At 39.8% G+C, this 13,374-nt stretch overlaps 1 protein-coding gene across 1 annotated transcript; it reads left to right on the top strand.

Annotated features, from left to right (window-relative positions):
- Positions 1–3,351: 3,351 nt before the first annotated feature.
- On the top strand, positions 3,352–12,960 carry LOC124142868. Its single transcript, XM_046511553.2, has 14 exons — positions 3,352–3,523; positions 4,484–4,552; positions 4,750–4,829; positions 5,308–5,379; positions 5,790–5,907; positions 6,729–6,814; positions 7,535–7,606; positions 7,909–8,011; positions 9,119–9,198; positions 9,726–9,797; positions 10,306–10,420; positions 10,826–10,911; positions 12,257–12,328; positions 12,762–12,960. The coding sequence occupies exons 1-14, from the start codon at positions 3,499–3,501 to the stop codon at positions 12,858–12,860; spliced, it is 1,149 nt and encodes a 382-aa protein (XP_046367509.2). The 5' UTR covers positions 3,352–3,498; the 3' UTR covers positions 12,861–12,960.
- Positions 12,961–13,374: the final 414 nt, after the last annotated feature.

The raw sequence follows: 13,374 nt of genomic DNA, 5'->3' as shown, positions 1-13,374 counted from the left end.
ATTTGTTATTCAGGGGGGGGGGGGAGGAGTTTGATATTGGATTCTTGGAATAAAAAGATGGTACTTGTTGTTACCCTGTCTGGCGCACGGCATTAAGGAGCTTAAACAAGGACTGGTAGGCTCGGAGTCAGTATACTGTCTGACTGGGGTATTCATATTAAACTGCGGCATGGTATCTCAGTGTGCTAGCGCTATACATCGGCATCAGTCCGGACTAGTACAAGCAGCCACACACACACACGTGCAACATATAAGTGCAATAATCGTGGACGCGATGTTAAACCCCATTTCACGTCACCTTCCTAAGAGACGCAACTTTGCCAAGAATTGAACCCTTAACATCGTATATGTAAGAAGTGATCGATTTCACTTTCGACTGAGCGATTTTAATGATTCGTGTAGTTATTTGATTGCGAAACTTGGACATTAGCGTCCCATTGTCAATAGCAGAGCCATATGGCGATTGTATTGTTTCCATGGCGATTAAAACGGCTGTTGCAAGAATATACCTGAATGAGAAGAGGATCCTGTTGAATATCTTTCAGAGGTTAAGTCAGCGTGTAATGTTGTCATTGGTAGAATGCACATGCTGAAAAGGAGGAAACAGAATCGGAATAAAAGCATTCTGCCCCAGCCAGCTGTCGTCATCAGTCTGGCTGCTCTACATGTTTGTATTGTTCCCACTGACAAGGCATCAAATAACATAACCATTAAATGTAAGAATCACTACATTAATTGTTTGATCAAAGAACTTGGTATGTGTGACATATCAAATCATGATACACATGAGGTCAGTATCTGAACTGAGGAAGACATGTGACCAAACTATGCATCAGTACAATCAACTTGTGCCTCTAAATCCTTATTCACAGAACCACTCCTCTTTTGAACTGGATCCCGAGGCTCCATAAAAATCCGTACAAAAAGGGGATTGCTGGGTCCGGCAAATGTACCACCAAATAGCTGTCTCAAGGAGTAACCATAATTTTGTACACAATTCACAGAACGTTTGTCACTTTTGTTTACATATATCATTAATTGATTAATATCTTTTTGTAGTGAAACCAAAAAGTAAAAAAGTAGATCTCGACATCTCGTCAAATAAGGTGTCGACCGCTCTTTATGTTCCTATGTGCATGACTATTGTGCACATATGAATGCTTAATTTCGCCGCCGTGATATTTCTGCAGAACTACGATATTAAAAAAAACTTAAAGGCAGTAAGAGGTGAAGTGAAAAAGGGTTTATGTCTATACCTGTACTTGTTTTATAGTACCATTCCACTGAGATACCATGTTTGCCCCACTTAGCATATTGACTCCGAGGCAACCAGTCCTTGTTGTATGTCCTCATTCCACGTTCAGCGACATATCGAGGCTCTTCCCCGACATTACAAGGGACCGGTGTTTGTACACGTGTGTATGAGAGCTACCACCGGAGTGTTGAGTCAAATTATTGTATGAAAGAGTGAGTGAGTGGTCGAGTATGGGGTATACCTCCGCTTTGAACAGTTTTACAGTTATTTCACGACGTGAATTTGGAAGAAAGCTTGCTTTTTTTGTTATTTGGCTGTTGTTTGTTCAACGCCGCTCTCAACAATATTCTGTATGACGGCAGCCTGCAAATGTGCAGTTTGGACCAGACATCCCAGTGATTGACGTCATGAACAACGATCTACGCCGTCAGGATACGTTGACACGCAATCAACAAATAGCCTTGCTACCAGTTCCATTAAGTCGCCTCTTACAGCCAGCATGGGTTGCCGTTGTCTTTTCTAACCCCGCATCAACAAGGGTTCCTAATTTAGTCGCCTCTTCTAAACAAGCCATGGATGCTTTTTGGTAAATTTAACGTAAATTGATGTTGTATGCAGAAATCCAATTCATTTGTGAATATTTTTTAATGAAATCAATTTTAAAAGAATCATAGGCTCGGAGTCAGTATATTGCGTATGAGTGAAGTATCCATGTTGAATTGCGCCATGGTATCTTCGTGACCTTGCACTATAAAAACGGCAATAGTCTGGGCTAGTACAAGGAAGCACACACACACACACACACACACACACACACACACACACACACACACACACACACACACACACACACACACACACAACACACACACACACACACACACCGCACACACCGCACACACCACACACACATACATTCATGCACGCCGCTGTCTAAATGCAATAACATTGAACACGAATACCCAATTTCACTACCTCCCCTCGACTCGACTTGACTCATCTCACCCTTTGAGCCATATTCAAAAGAAACTCTTCTAAATATAGCGAATGGATTCAATGTATTGATCATAATAGATTGGAGATATCCTTGATAACCGCACAATTCATAACCCGTTCAATATAAAACACCGCTAAAAGCAATAATGCTGACGTTATACGATTCCAAATATTGTCCCGAATCTACCAAACAAAACAGTACACAAAACAAGAGCTCCAAATAGCGCATATGAACAATACTTTAAGTGTTTTTTGTGTATGTTTGGAATAATAATGTATTTTAAGATAAACTATATAGCGTGAGAAATTCCCAGATGCCACCTGTGCACATTTACGCAGACAGACACACTAATACAAGCATAGCATGAGACATAAACCGACTGTCAGTAGATAAAAAGATAAAAGCAACGCGTGACGCGACGTCGTTAATGACACCAGGCTGAGTTTAGCGTTATCGTTGTACCATGACATTTGGAAGTGTTAAACTCCAGACAGCGTTATACCTTGACATTTGAGATTTTAAACTCTAGACGGCGCTTACACAGAACCATTCGATATTGGTGTACATGCAAGTATACGTATACATGCATACATACATAAAACTTCAACACGTTTTCCATTGTCTATTCCTTATTCCTACGTTTCGTTTCACAAAACACAAAACACGTATGTATGAATATATATTCCAGCTGAATGTTGTGTAGAGGATTTTGCAGATGCATCTGATGTGGTTGTATTTTGTTGCAAGCATCCATGTAAAGGCTTTGAGTAGCACACACCACTACACATCTAGCCCAGTCTTTACAGCACGGAGTGAGTGGGTGAGTTTCACTTGACGCCGTTTTTCAGTCATGCCACGTCAGTTTGTTATGCGAGAACTTCTGGTAAATGTCTTGGACGTTTACTTCTTTGCTGAAACCAACGAACACGGATGTCTGCTGACAAACCTAGAAACATAATCAGGGTGAATCTGGGATTCAAACCCACGATCATAGGATTCAGGCACTCCTAATAGACGCAAGTTACTATGACAGAGATTTTCATGTATATGCAGGAATAATGAAAGACAATTGCGTCAGAGTAAGATTAGATAGCACAGGGGCACCACAATGTCAGCACACTTTGTGCATTTAGTTTAATTTATTCCGAACAGAGGGAACCAAGATTGTTGCTGAGATTTTTAAATTTCAAACACAGTGACTATAGAAACTACAGCTTTGGACAGGCCCGCAGACTACTGATTGGCCATGTTGCAAGTTTTTGCTTGTCTGGGTAAGACTCTGTGGTTGTTGCGCTTGTGGATTACACCCTTCATGAGATAAAGATAATAATGTTATCTGTATAGCTTAATGGAGGCGGAAAAGAGCTCAGTAATAGTAATAATGGCATTAGCAATTACAGTAGGAGGAGTCGAAGTAGTATTAGTCGAAGTAGAAGTAGTTACAGTAGGAGTAGTAGTTACTGTAGAAGTAAAAATGGTTATAGTCGTAGTAGATACAGTAGTAGTAGTAGTAGAAGTCGTAGTAGATACAGTAGTAGGAGTAGTAGTAGTTACTGTAATAATAGTGACAGCAGCAGTAGTAGTAGTTACAGAATTAGTAGCAGTAATAGTAGTAGTAGTAGTTACAGCAGCAGTAGTATTAGATACAGTAGTAGTAGCAGTAGCAGTTACAGCAGTAGTAGCAATTACAGTAGCAGCAGCAGTTACAGCAGTAGTGGTAGTAGTAGTAGCAGTAGTAGTAGCAGTAGCAGTAGTTACAGTCAAAGTAGTATGCGTAGTCGGTAAAGCAGTAGTATTTACAATAGTAATAACAGTAGGAACAGTAGTTACAGTTCTATTAGCAGAAGTAATGACAGAAGTAGTTTCAGCAGTAATACTTGTTGTAGAAGTCGTAGTAGTAGTAGTAGTAGTAGCAGTAGAAGTAGTAGTAGTAGTAGTAGTAGTAGTAGTAGTAGTAGTAGTAGTTAAAGCTGGAGCAGAAGTTACAGGGGTAGTAGCAGTAGTATTAACAGTTGTAATAACACTAGAAAAGGTAGTGAAAGTTTCTGTTTCAGTTGTTAGTATATTACTGTGAAGAATATTACTTTGCTGTTGGCAATATTTACAACATGACGTCTATGTCTTGGGGTGTAGCTCAATCACAATGTTATCACACTGTCCCGACATCAATGTTGTCAAAGGTCACAAATGAACACGGATATTTAATATTGTGTTATTGATATGTGTTACAGTGCTGTGTTTGCCGGTAGCAACCAACTGTCTTCACAGCAGTCAAGTACGAAATAACAGACAACTGCAAGGTGTGTACTAATCATCCTTTCATTATTTTGTCTGTATAATCATCGAGTATTAAAGAACGCTGATTATTACAGAACCTTGCAAAACAATCTACTGTATATATATGTCACGTCGCGATGAAAAGATCCTATGAAAGATGAGACATTTTGGTGACAGGTGAACTGTAAGCAATGGTAAATAGTGTTGTACCTGCTCTCAGCTGGACCCCGCTGCTACTCCTGTCAGGGCGTGAACCAGCCGTACAACTGTAACGTCACTGTCACTTGCCAACCACAGGAGGTATGTGTTCTCAGTTATAGAACCCAATGACACAAACCTTTGACAAATAACAAACAAGAGGTATGTGTTTGCAGTTTTAATACCCTATAACACTAGTATGCAATACAAACAACAGGAGGTCCGTGCTCTCTGTTTTAGAACCCTATGACACCACTATGTAATATAAACAACAGGAGACCTGTGTTCTCTGTTTTAGAACCCTATGCTAGAACTGAAATACTGTTCAAACGAAGTAAAGCCAAGCGCATTCACTTAATGCGCCAGTATGTAACACGAACATTACTGTCTGTCGGGCGACTGACGAATGAATTCATTTGGTAATGCATATTGCTGTGACAATGGCTGATTGTGGCTGTTGTCATGGCAGTATATGTGTCTAAAGCTGCGACGCATATTAACATAAGATAATATATCAATATGTAAAGTATACACTATATCGGACGATCATGCTGATCTATAAACAGATGTCAATTTCCAGCAATGCTTCACTGACGAGTACTCCACGGTCAATGGACACACCAGCTTCACCGTTGGATGTCGACCTATGGCGGTGGGAAGAAGTTATTATTTTTACTGCTAAATGACTTAAGTAAAACAATGCTTAATACCATAGCCCTAACGTCATGACAACATGTCCAAATACTCCACATCAGAACGGTCAATCACATAACGAGTACGCTGGTAATATGTAATAATTTAACGAGGCATGCCATTACAAAAGTCACTCAAAGAGGTTTATATTTCCTTATTCCCTGTTATATGTTAACTTTATTGTCACCTTGAACTTTACTTAAGAGGTAAAGGAGGTCATGGTAATGCGTTTCGCGAACACCTGGTGTCATCACTTTAAATTTGTAGTGTTTGGGAGTGAAAGTTCTTAACTTGTCTCCTCTTGATGCCATGTCCCTTGCATTGTAATCAAATCCCTGGGGATTTCACTGGCGTTTGTTAATCCGACAGATGTGCAACTCTGCGTTAGGTAGGAGATCGGAGGTTAGGAGAAGTAATGATCCAACCCTAAAGTGTGAAGAGTGTTGCCATGGTGACCAGTGCAACAGTGGGGGATGCAGTGCTGGACGTAAGTTGTACAAAATTCGATAGAAACATAAATTCGTAAAATTGTCATACTACGTTTATAACGAACTGACGGATATAACAAACTTGTTTTTTTGTCCCGTCCATTTGCTGTATATTCTATTAATATGCTTATAACGAAATTCGGTTTTCGCGAAAACCTGGTGACATCACTGATTTTTACTGATCCATCCATATAAATTTCATCACCATTGTCCTTCTTTCGCCCAATGGTCTATGTTGTTTTGACAGGTATTAGGGACTAATCATTCTCTGGCGTAGCCTTGTTGATTGACACAGTTTTGTGTCAATACAGTCATAAATCCTGTACATTATGTACAAAGTAAGTTAACTGTGACAAATATCGCGTTTAAATATTGAACTGTGAGTGAGTGAGTTTGAACAGTATTCCAGTTATATCGCGGCGTGTCAGCTTATGTGGGAGAAAAGCCCGAGGTGATGCCGGTCTCAGACGTTTACCACTTCGGTGAAACCCACGAGCACAGGTATATGGTGCTGACAAACCTAGAAACATAATCGGGGCGAATCGGGATTCGAACCGAAAGTCATAGGTTTCTGGCGTGCCCAAGGGACGCAACTCTGCACAGCGAATCGCGGCGCCTTAGACGACTGGGCCATCCGTGCCCGCTATTGAACTGTGACCAATATCCCGTTTTTTAATATTGAACCAGAAAGGTCATGCAGGTTGATATGTTGTCATACTAGGAACCAGCCATTTAACATACAGAAGGCGAAGAACAACAAATATAAGGCTCCCTCCAGAATATTAAACAAACTGACCCGTTTGTTAATTGTTCTCACCAGCACCGAAAGGATACAGTTGTTACGAATGTGACTTCATCGATGACCCTAAAACATGTGACAAGGAGACGAGATGTAATGCAAACGAGGTAGTTCCATTGGTCGAGGACATCAACATCTGTCGTTCGTATACGTTAAATTTAATCTTTTCTGGACAAGGCGTATAATCAGAAATAAGCATCAATTATGAACATACCTGAGTATTTACATCTGGTATATGACAAATCATAAGGAACTGTAGAGCAAACAATATACCTGTCCATTATAAACGTAATTTATTATCATGTACAGATTAACATAAAAAATGCAGCAAAGAGTGTTTGGGTGACCGTGTTAAGGCTCATCATCGGCTCAGGGCCCTTGATACTTCTACACGCAGAGAGCGAATGGGATTTCTCCCAGGAAGCGCTACCTTGTCGAACCCATACAGAACGTTTTGAAAAATGAGACGACTCCCCAACACTGCAGCTTCACATTAGTGCCAAACGGGACAGGAAATTCAATGATATAAATGATTTCATTGGATTTATCAAAAAGGACAAATATCAGGTTTGTCGGCCTGGATATGACTGAAGCTGTCTACGGGCCTATTCCAAGGAATTTTGTATTTATCATTTTCCATGACGCCCTCTACATATTCTGGTTCGTACCATGGATGGACCTCTGTGTCAAAATCACACGTATGGCAAAGATATTAATAAAAGGATCGAACCAATCCTTAATTAGTAGCAGCAGCAGGAAAATTGGATGCACTGACATTGTTGTACGATTTTTTAAGAATACTTTCATGTATGTTTTATTTATTTTAGCACTGTTACGTCGATAAGGTGTATACAGACAACTATAACATAAAATATAATCTTGGCTGTGCAGAGGATTCAGTAAGTATTCAAAAACGTACCTCGACTGGTGTTTTGAATGCAGGAATAAAGCATATAGGTACATTGAAGACGATTTAGTAATTGGATAGGCAGAATAACAAGCAGCATAATGTTTTGTCTCGAACGAGGGAAAACTCGATGTTCCCTAGATAACACTGTGACTAAAAATGTTTTGCGAGGTTTTGTATGTCAGTTAGCATGAATTGTAATAACTCGAATTGAGTTTTTTTACCAATGACCTGGCTCCCTACCAGGTCCCAGATTTCATTCAGTAAATGTATTTTTCTTCATTTTTTTCGAAGGAATGTAACATTAAAGGAGACAGGAAGCGAGACAAGGTGCTCTCCACAATGTGCTCCGCCTGCTGCGACGGCAACTACTGCAACCAAGACTGTCAAAATCCGAGTGAGTCCAATACTGAGAACCTTGATGTTTCCCGTTGTTACTCTTGAAAACAAAATATATCAATTTTCCATATTTGGCTTTCTGATTGGTAGGTCATCTTCCTGTGATGCAAGTCATACAAGTTGGCTGGCCGTTCTGCACGGACATCAAAACTTCATTGTGCTAATTAATATGTCACTTGCTTTTCACTGTGAATGGCGGTGCTACGTTAGGGCAGGATATGCTTTCCTTAATCGCGAACACCTGTTTTCATCACTGATTGTTAGTGATTCATTCAAATGATTTTCACTTTTATTTTCACTTTTACGCCCAATGGAATCTGTCCCGTCGTATAAAGGAGACTGGGTATTCTCTGGCGTTGGCGTTTTATATTTGTTTAAGGCAACACACATCAGTATTCCAAATGTATGACGGCAGCATGTAAATAACCGACCAGCCTCGTACAATCATATGTTGCTGGGGACCTATTCTAAGAATCCTTATGGGAATCCTTAGGGGGCGCTTATTTATTACACATGAGGTAAAACTGAAAAGTTGCTATCCGCAGGACAGTATGACAAGAGGGATCACTTTAATTTTCCAATTATTAACTTATGTGAATAAATTTTTCAGCAGCTCCAGACTTTGGGGTCTACATTTCACAATTTTCGAGATACAATCGAGAATGTTCTATTCATGAGTATATAAGAGCGTCATACGGCTCTTGTTTAAAGGTTGTTCGATCATGGTAGAACATTCAATGCCTTTGTAAATCTTTCGAAGAGTTTTGTTGCAGACATGTGGAGGTCATTTCTAAATTTGACGGATCAGTGACCAAACGGATGGACAAAGGACTCTGCTTTTAGCAGACATATCTTGCATTTATGGAGACGGTTCTGTCGATTTATTTAGGTTCTGCTTTAGAGGTAACAGTTTAACGTGGGTTAGTCGAGACAACATCGCCTGACATGACGTAACATAGCATTATGCCAGCCTGTTTACTGGAGGCTACAGCAGTTGATGCTTGTACTGTGCTTGCAAATGTTCATGTTGAAGAGGTTAATTTGTTTTTTAAAAGGAGCCCTACGTTTTACTATATCTTATATCCCAACCTTCCTGTACTTGCAGTCTTGACCCACTGCTACTCGTGTCTGCGTATAGACCACCCCTACAACTGCAACCTCACTGTGGAGTGCAGACCTAATGAGGTAACGTTCCTCCACCTCCATACAGCGGAATCCCGTAAATACCGTTACCCTTTCCCAGCGAAAGAGTGCCAATTAACAAGTTTTGGATTAATGAAATATTTGACACATATTGAGACCTATTCAGAGTCCATGCGTTCACGTACTCTTCTCCCTAGACATATTCATAGTAAATACTTAGTCGTACATCTCTCCTAGACATATCCTAGGAGTCCTTTGTTCCATATTTGTCGAACGTCTCCCCATGATATTTTCAGTCCATACGTTGACGTACGTCTCTCCATGACATAGTTATAGAGCATAAATTCATCAAATGTAATGATCCTTTGACTATATAGATTTACATTTTAATTGAAACAAACAACAAATAGTACGTACACGATGCAAAGTATGAACGACATTAGAACATGGTTTTGTAATTATAAACGTGTTTTATATCATGCAATTGGTTAGTCGAAGTTGCTATCAACAGATGTGTTTCAGATCAGTACCTGGTCAATGTGCATTTCATTTCTATTTGTCGCTTTCAGCAATGTTACGTAGACAAGTATATGACGGAACGTGGAACTAGTGTGTACGATGCTGGGTGTCGGGCCGTCTCAGTGAGTTGTTGCTTTATTGTACAATTCTTTCTGCTCAACCCTTTCCCTGTCAAAACGATCCCATACCAAGACATATCCGGGGGCATTTAAGTCGATCCTGGACCTGGACCATATTTGCACGATGCAGTATGAAGAAACATTGAGTAACTTCACACAGTCAAACTGACGATTGTCAGCAACATCATATCCTGAGCTATTTATACAAAAATTACAAACGTAGCATTTTTTGTAATATATTGGACTAACTGTCCTCTTTACCGAAGTTGTGAACACATTGCATACGAACACCTGGTGTCATCACTGATATTCAGTGATCCATTCACATAATTTTCACCACTAATTTGAGTTTTACGCCTACCGGAATGTTTCAGAGGATAATCAAGAAACTTTTCTCTAGCGTTGACACCTCAGGTATACATAATACTGCCTTGTATAAAACATATATTGAAATGTGATTGTTTAGTGATGAGCTGAATTATAACTTTACACATGCAGAACATTTTTCCAGATTTGTGCTGCCAAGTTAGGTCGGAGGTCAGAAGAGAAGAGGGTTCCCCCTACCCTCAAGTGTGAGGAGTGTTGCCATGGCAACTACTGTAACAAAGAAGGATGTGACGCCGAGCGTAAGTTGGAAATTAACTCATTACTTGAAATATTAACCTCAAACAATAATCACCACTTTAAAATTTGCCTTATATACTTCATGACATGAAGAAGTAATCTTAGGAAATCTTACTGGGCCAAAATAAATAAATGTTAAAGCATTATCGTCTACTAGAAACATAATATTGATATAGAATCCCAGCTGGGTGGTTCCAATGTGACCATATGCTGTGCAGAGTTGCCTGTTTCAGATCAGTTCACATACTTGATGGTTTTGAACAAAGTGGGAAAGGCCAGAGGAACTGCATCACTTTGCAGACACGCCGTGATATGACTGAAATACTGAAATATTGTTCAAAGCCGTTATAAGTTCATTTCACCCTCTCAACTTTTCATAATTTCCCCCACGTCATATCTTTTTCTAGCTGCGAAAGGCACCGTTTGCTACGACTGTAACTTCATCAGCAATCCCACACTTTGCTACAAGAAGACGACATGTCGAACAACTCAAGTAAATGAATCCTTAATACTCATTGCATGTTAAACTGTTGTGTGTCACCACGGCCAAGGGAAGTGTCTTGTGTACAGTTTATATATGTCAATGTCAATCACACAACACGCTACTTAATAATACCGGATACAATATGAAATTACCTAATGGACGTAATGCGAACTGAATAAAAGCAGTTTCAGACGTCCTCAGGTTGTCGACAAACCGTATGTAGACAGAGACGTCTTGCGTTGTGATATATGAATAAAATGTTTCTCACATGTTTACTTGGATATCTCACCCATAGTTTAGCTAAAGAGCATGGCTTGTTATGGCTAGTTGCGACTTGTCACAAGTTGTTACGACTTGTAACAGCTTGTAACGGCTTGTGACGGTTTCTCACAACTTGTCACGGTTTGTCACTTGTTATGGCTTGTCATGGCTTGTTACGACTTGCATTAATACGCAAGTCGTGTCACCAGATCTTTTGGGACATTATTGTCCTGTTTTCAAATAGTATATGTCCCGTCGTCAGAGCAGACCAGAGAATCCCTTGTCTAACCACGTGACACTTTCCCGGCAGTCTACTCTCATATACCTTGGGACTGATGTTCTAAGTGAGATAGTGACAGTTCCATCAGGTGAAGTAGGCGATACCGTCCAACACAAAGGCACCGCGCCTGAAAGTGTCAAGAGGGTTTTCTTACATGTGGTGCTTGCATGTGAAGTCTGTACATGTTGCGCATATGCTTTCATCATAACATCTTACGGAAATAGACAAAAAGGTGGCATGTGGCACCTACAATAAAAAGATATCTTATCAAATCTATGCAGAGCAATTGGAAAAAAACTTTTATATAAGGGACTGTCTCCGTGGTCCAGGGGATAGAGTGTCTGCGGGCGGAAAGTCGTGGGTTCGATCTCCGGGCCCGTCATACAATATGGTACTTATTGTTACCCTGCCTGGGATAAATTGGGACTGGCCGGCTCGGAGTCCGTATACTGTGTCTGAGTGGTGTATTCATGGTAAACTGCGGCATGGTCTCAGTGGGCTCAGAGTCAGTACACTGTGCATGCACGTCGCTATATGAGTGCAATAACCCTGAACCCTTTAAGTAATGAATACAGCTCAATGTCTTTAACTGTGGTTAAGCAGCATATAATTTTATTATTGCGTGCCTGACTGTATTTTTTGTCGCAATCAATAATAATGAATTGTGTATAAAGGACAGCAGGTTCACATACAATTATAGAATACTGTGGATGTATTATACTTATTACTGTATATTTGTATCTTACACGCACATCTTTCATATTGAACTAGCTAGAAGAAGTGTGCTTGAATATTTTTTTCTATTTTTTTCAGCAATGCTACGCTCAAAAGGTTTTGACAGACGCTTTTGTCATAAAATATAAACTCGGCTGTCTGGATAATGATGTAAGTACTCCCAACAACGACCCTTTTTATTTCAAACCTCTTTCATAATACTATTTCTATTAAACAAAGTATAGCTTAAACTGTGAGCAGGGGGTAATACCTTGGAGGAATATTAGGCTTATAAGACAGTGCCTCCATTCAACGAAGTTACAGGGTTCAACTGTTATTTTGTCGAGGATGGGTTTTGATATAGTCGGAATTGTGCAATCTATTCAGCTTTTAGTAGAGATTTCTTATGATTATGGAAAGGGTTTTGTCGCTTTTACCATTATGAGCTATTTTGATATCAGTGTCATATCAACAGCAAACGCATGTGCCAACATGATCTTTGTAGTTACGTCTTAATGTTGGAGCAAGCACACCAACCTCTTTCACAGTAGAATTCATGTTAAATGAAGTAACTACTTATTGCAAACTATTGCCATTTGTGTAGGACTGTAAGACTCTGCAACGGAAAAAGCGGGACCAGGTTCTATCAACCATGTGCGCCAGCTGCTGTGACGTGGACAACTGCAACAACGACTGCGCCTAACCGAGTGTTTAACAGATGATACAACCAATGTTTGAGCATTTCATGTCTTCTAAAACATGTCCAAGTAAATATGATGACAAAATAAAAGTTATTCACTCATGGTTCTGTATTGCACAAAGGAGGCTTAAAATATAGGGTTGTTTTCATGATTAGATGTTTGTTTGTATATATGAAATGGACCCTCGTGGATTTGCAAAACAAAACAAGGGAAGGTGGCCAAGAAGTTTAACTAAAGCTTCAGGTGTATTGATGATCTGATATCGGTGAACAATGGTTAAGAAGTCAATTCCCTCTTGAACTAGAAAAAAAGAGACCAGTGAATATGCATAACGATTCAGACTGAGAAGAACTATCCACAAGACTGCATTCCAGGAGTTCTAGCCTTTGGTATCAATATTGCACAACTTTTGATGTACAATCTATTCTGAACAACGTCAATACACACATTGTTTGATCATGGTTACAACTTTCAATGCCAATTTTACGCATCAGTGACCAAAATATTGTTTAATGC

The sequence above is a fragment of the Haliotis rufescens genome, unplaced genomic scaffold (genome assembly GCF_023055435.1).
Source record: "Haliotis rufescens isolate VD_foot unplaced genomic scaffold, xgHalRufe1.0.p SCAF_59, whole genome shotgun sequence".
Classification (NCBI taxonomy): Eukaryota; Metazoa; Mollusca; class Gastropoda; order Lepetellida; family Haliotidae; genus Haliotis; species Haliotis rufescens.
Note: the sequence above shows the minus strand (reverse complement) of the source record. Positions and strands in the feature narration are given on the sequence as shown.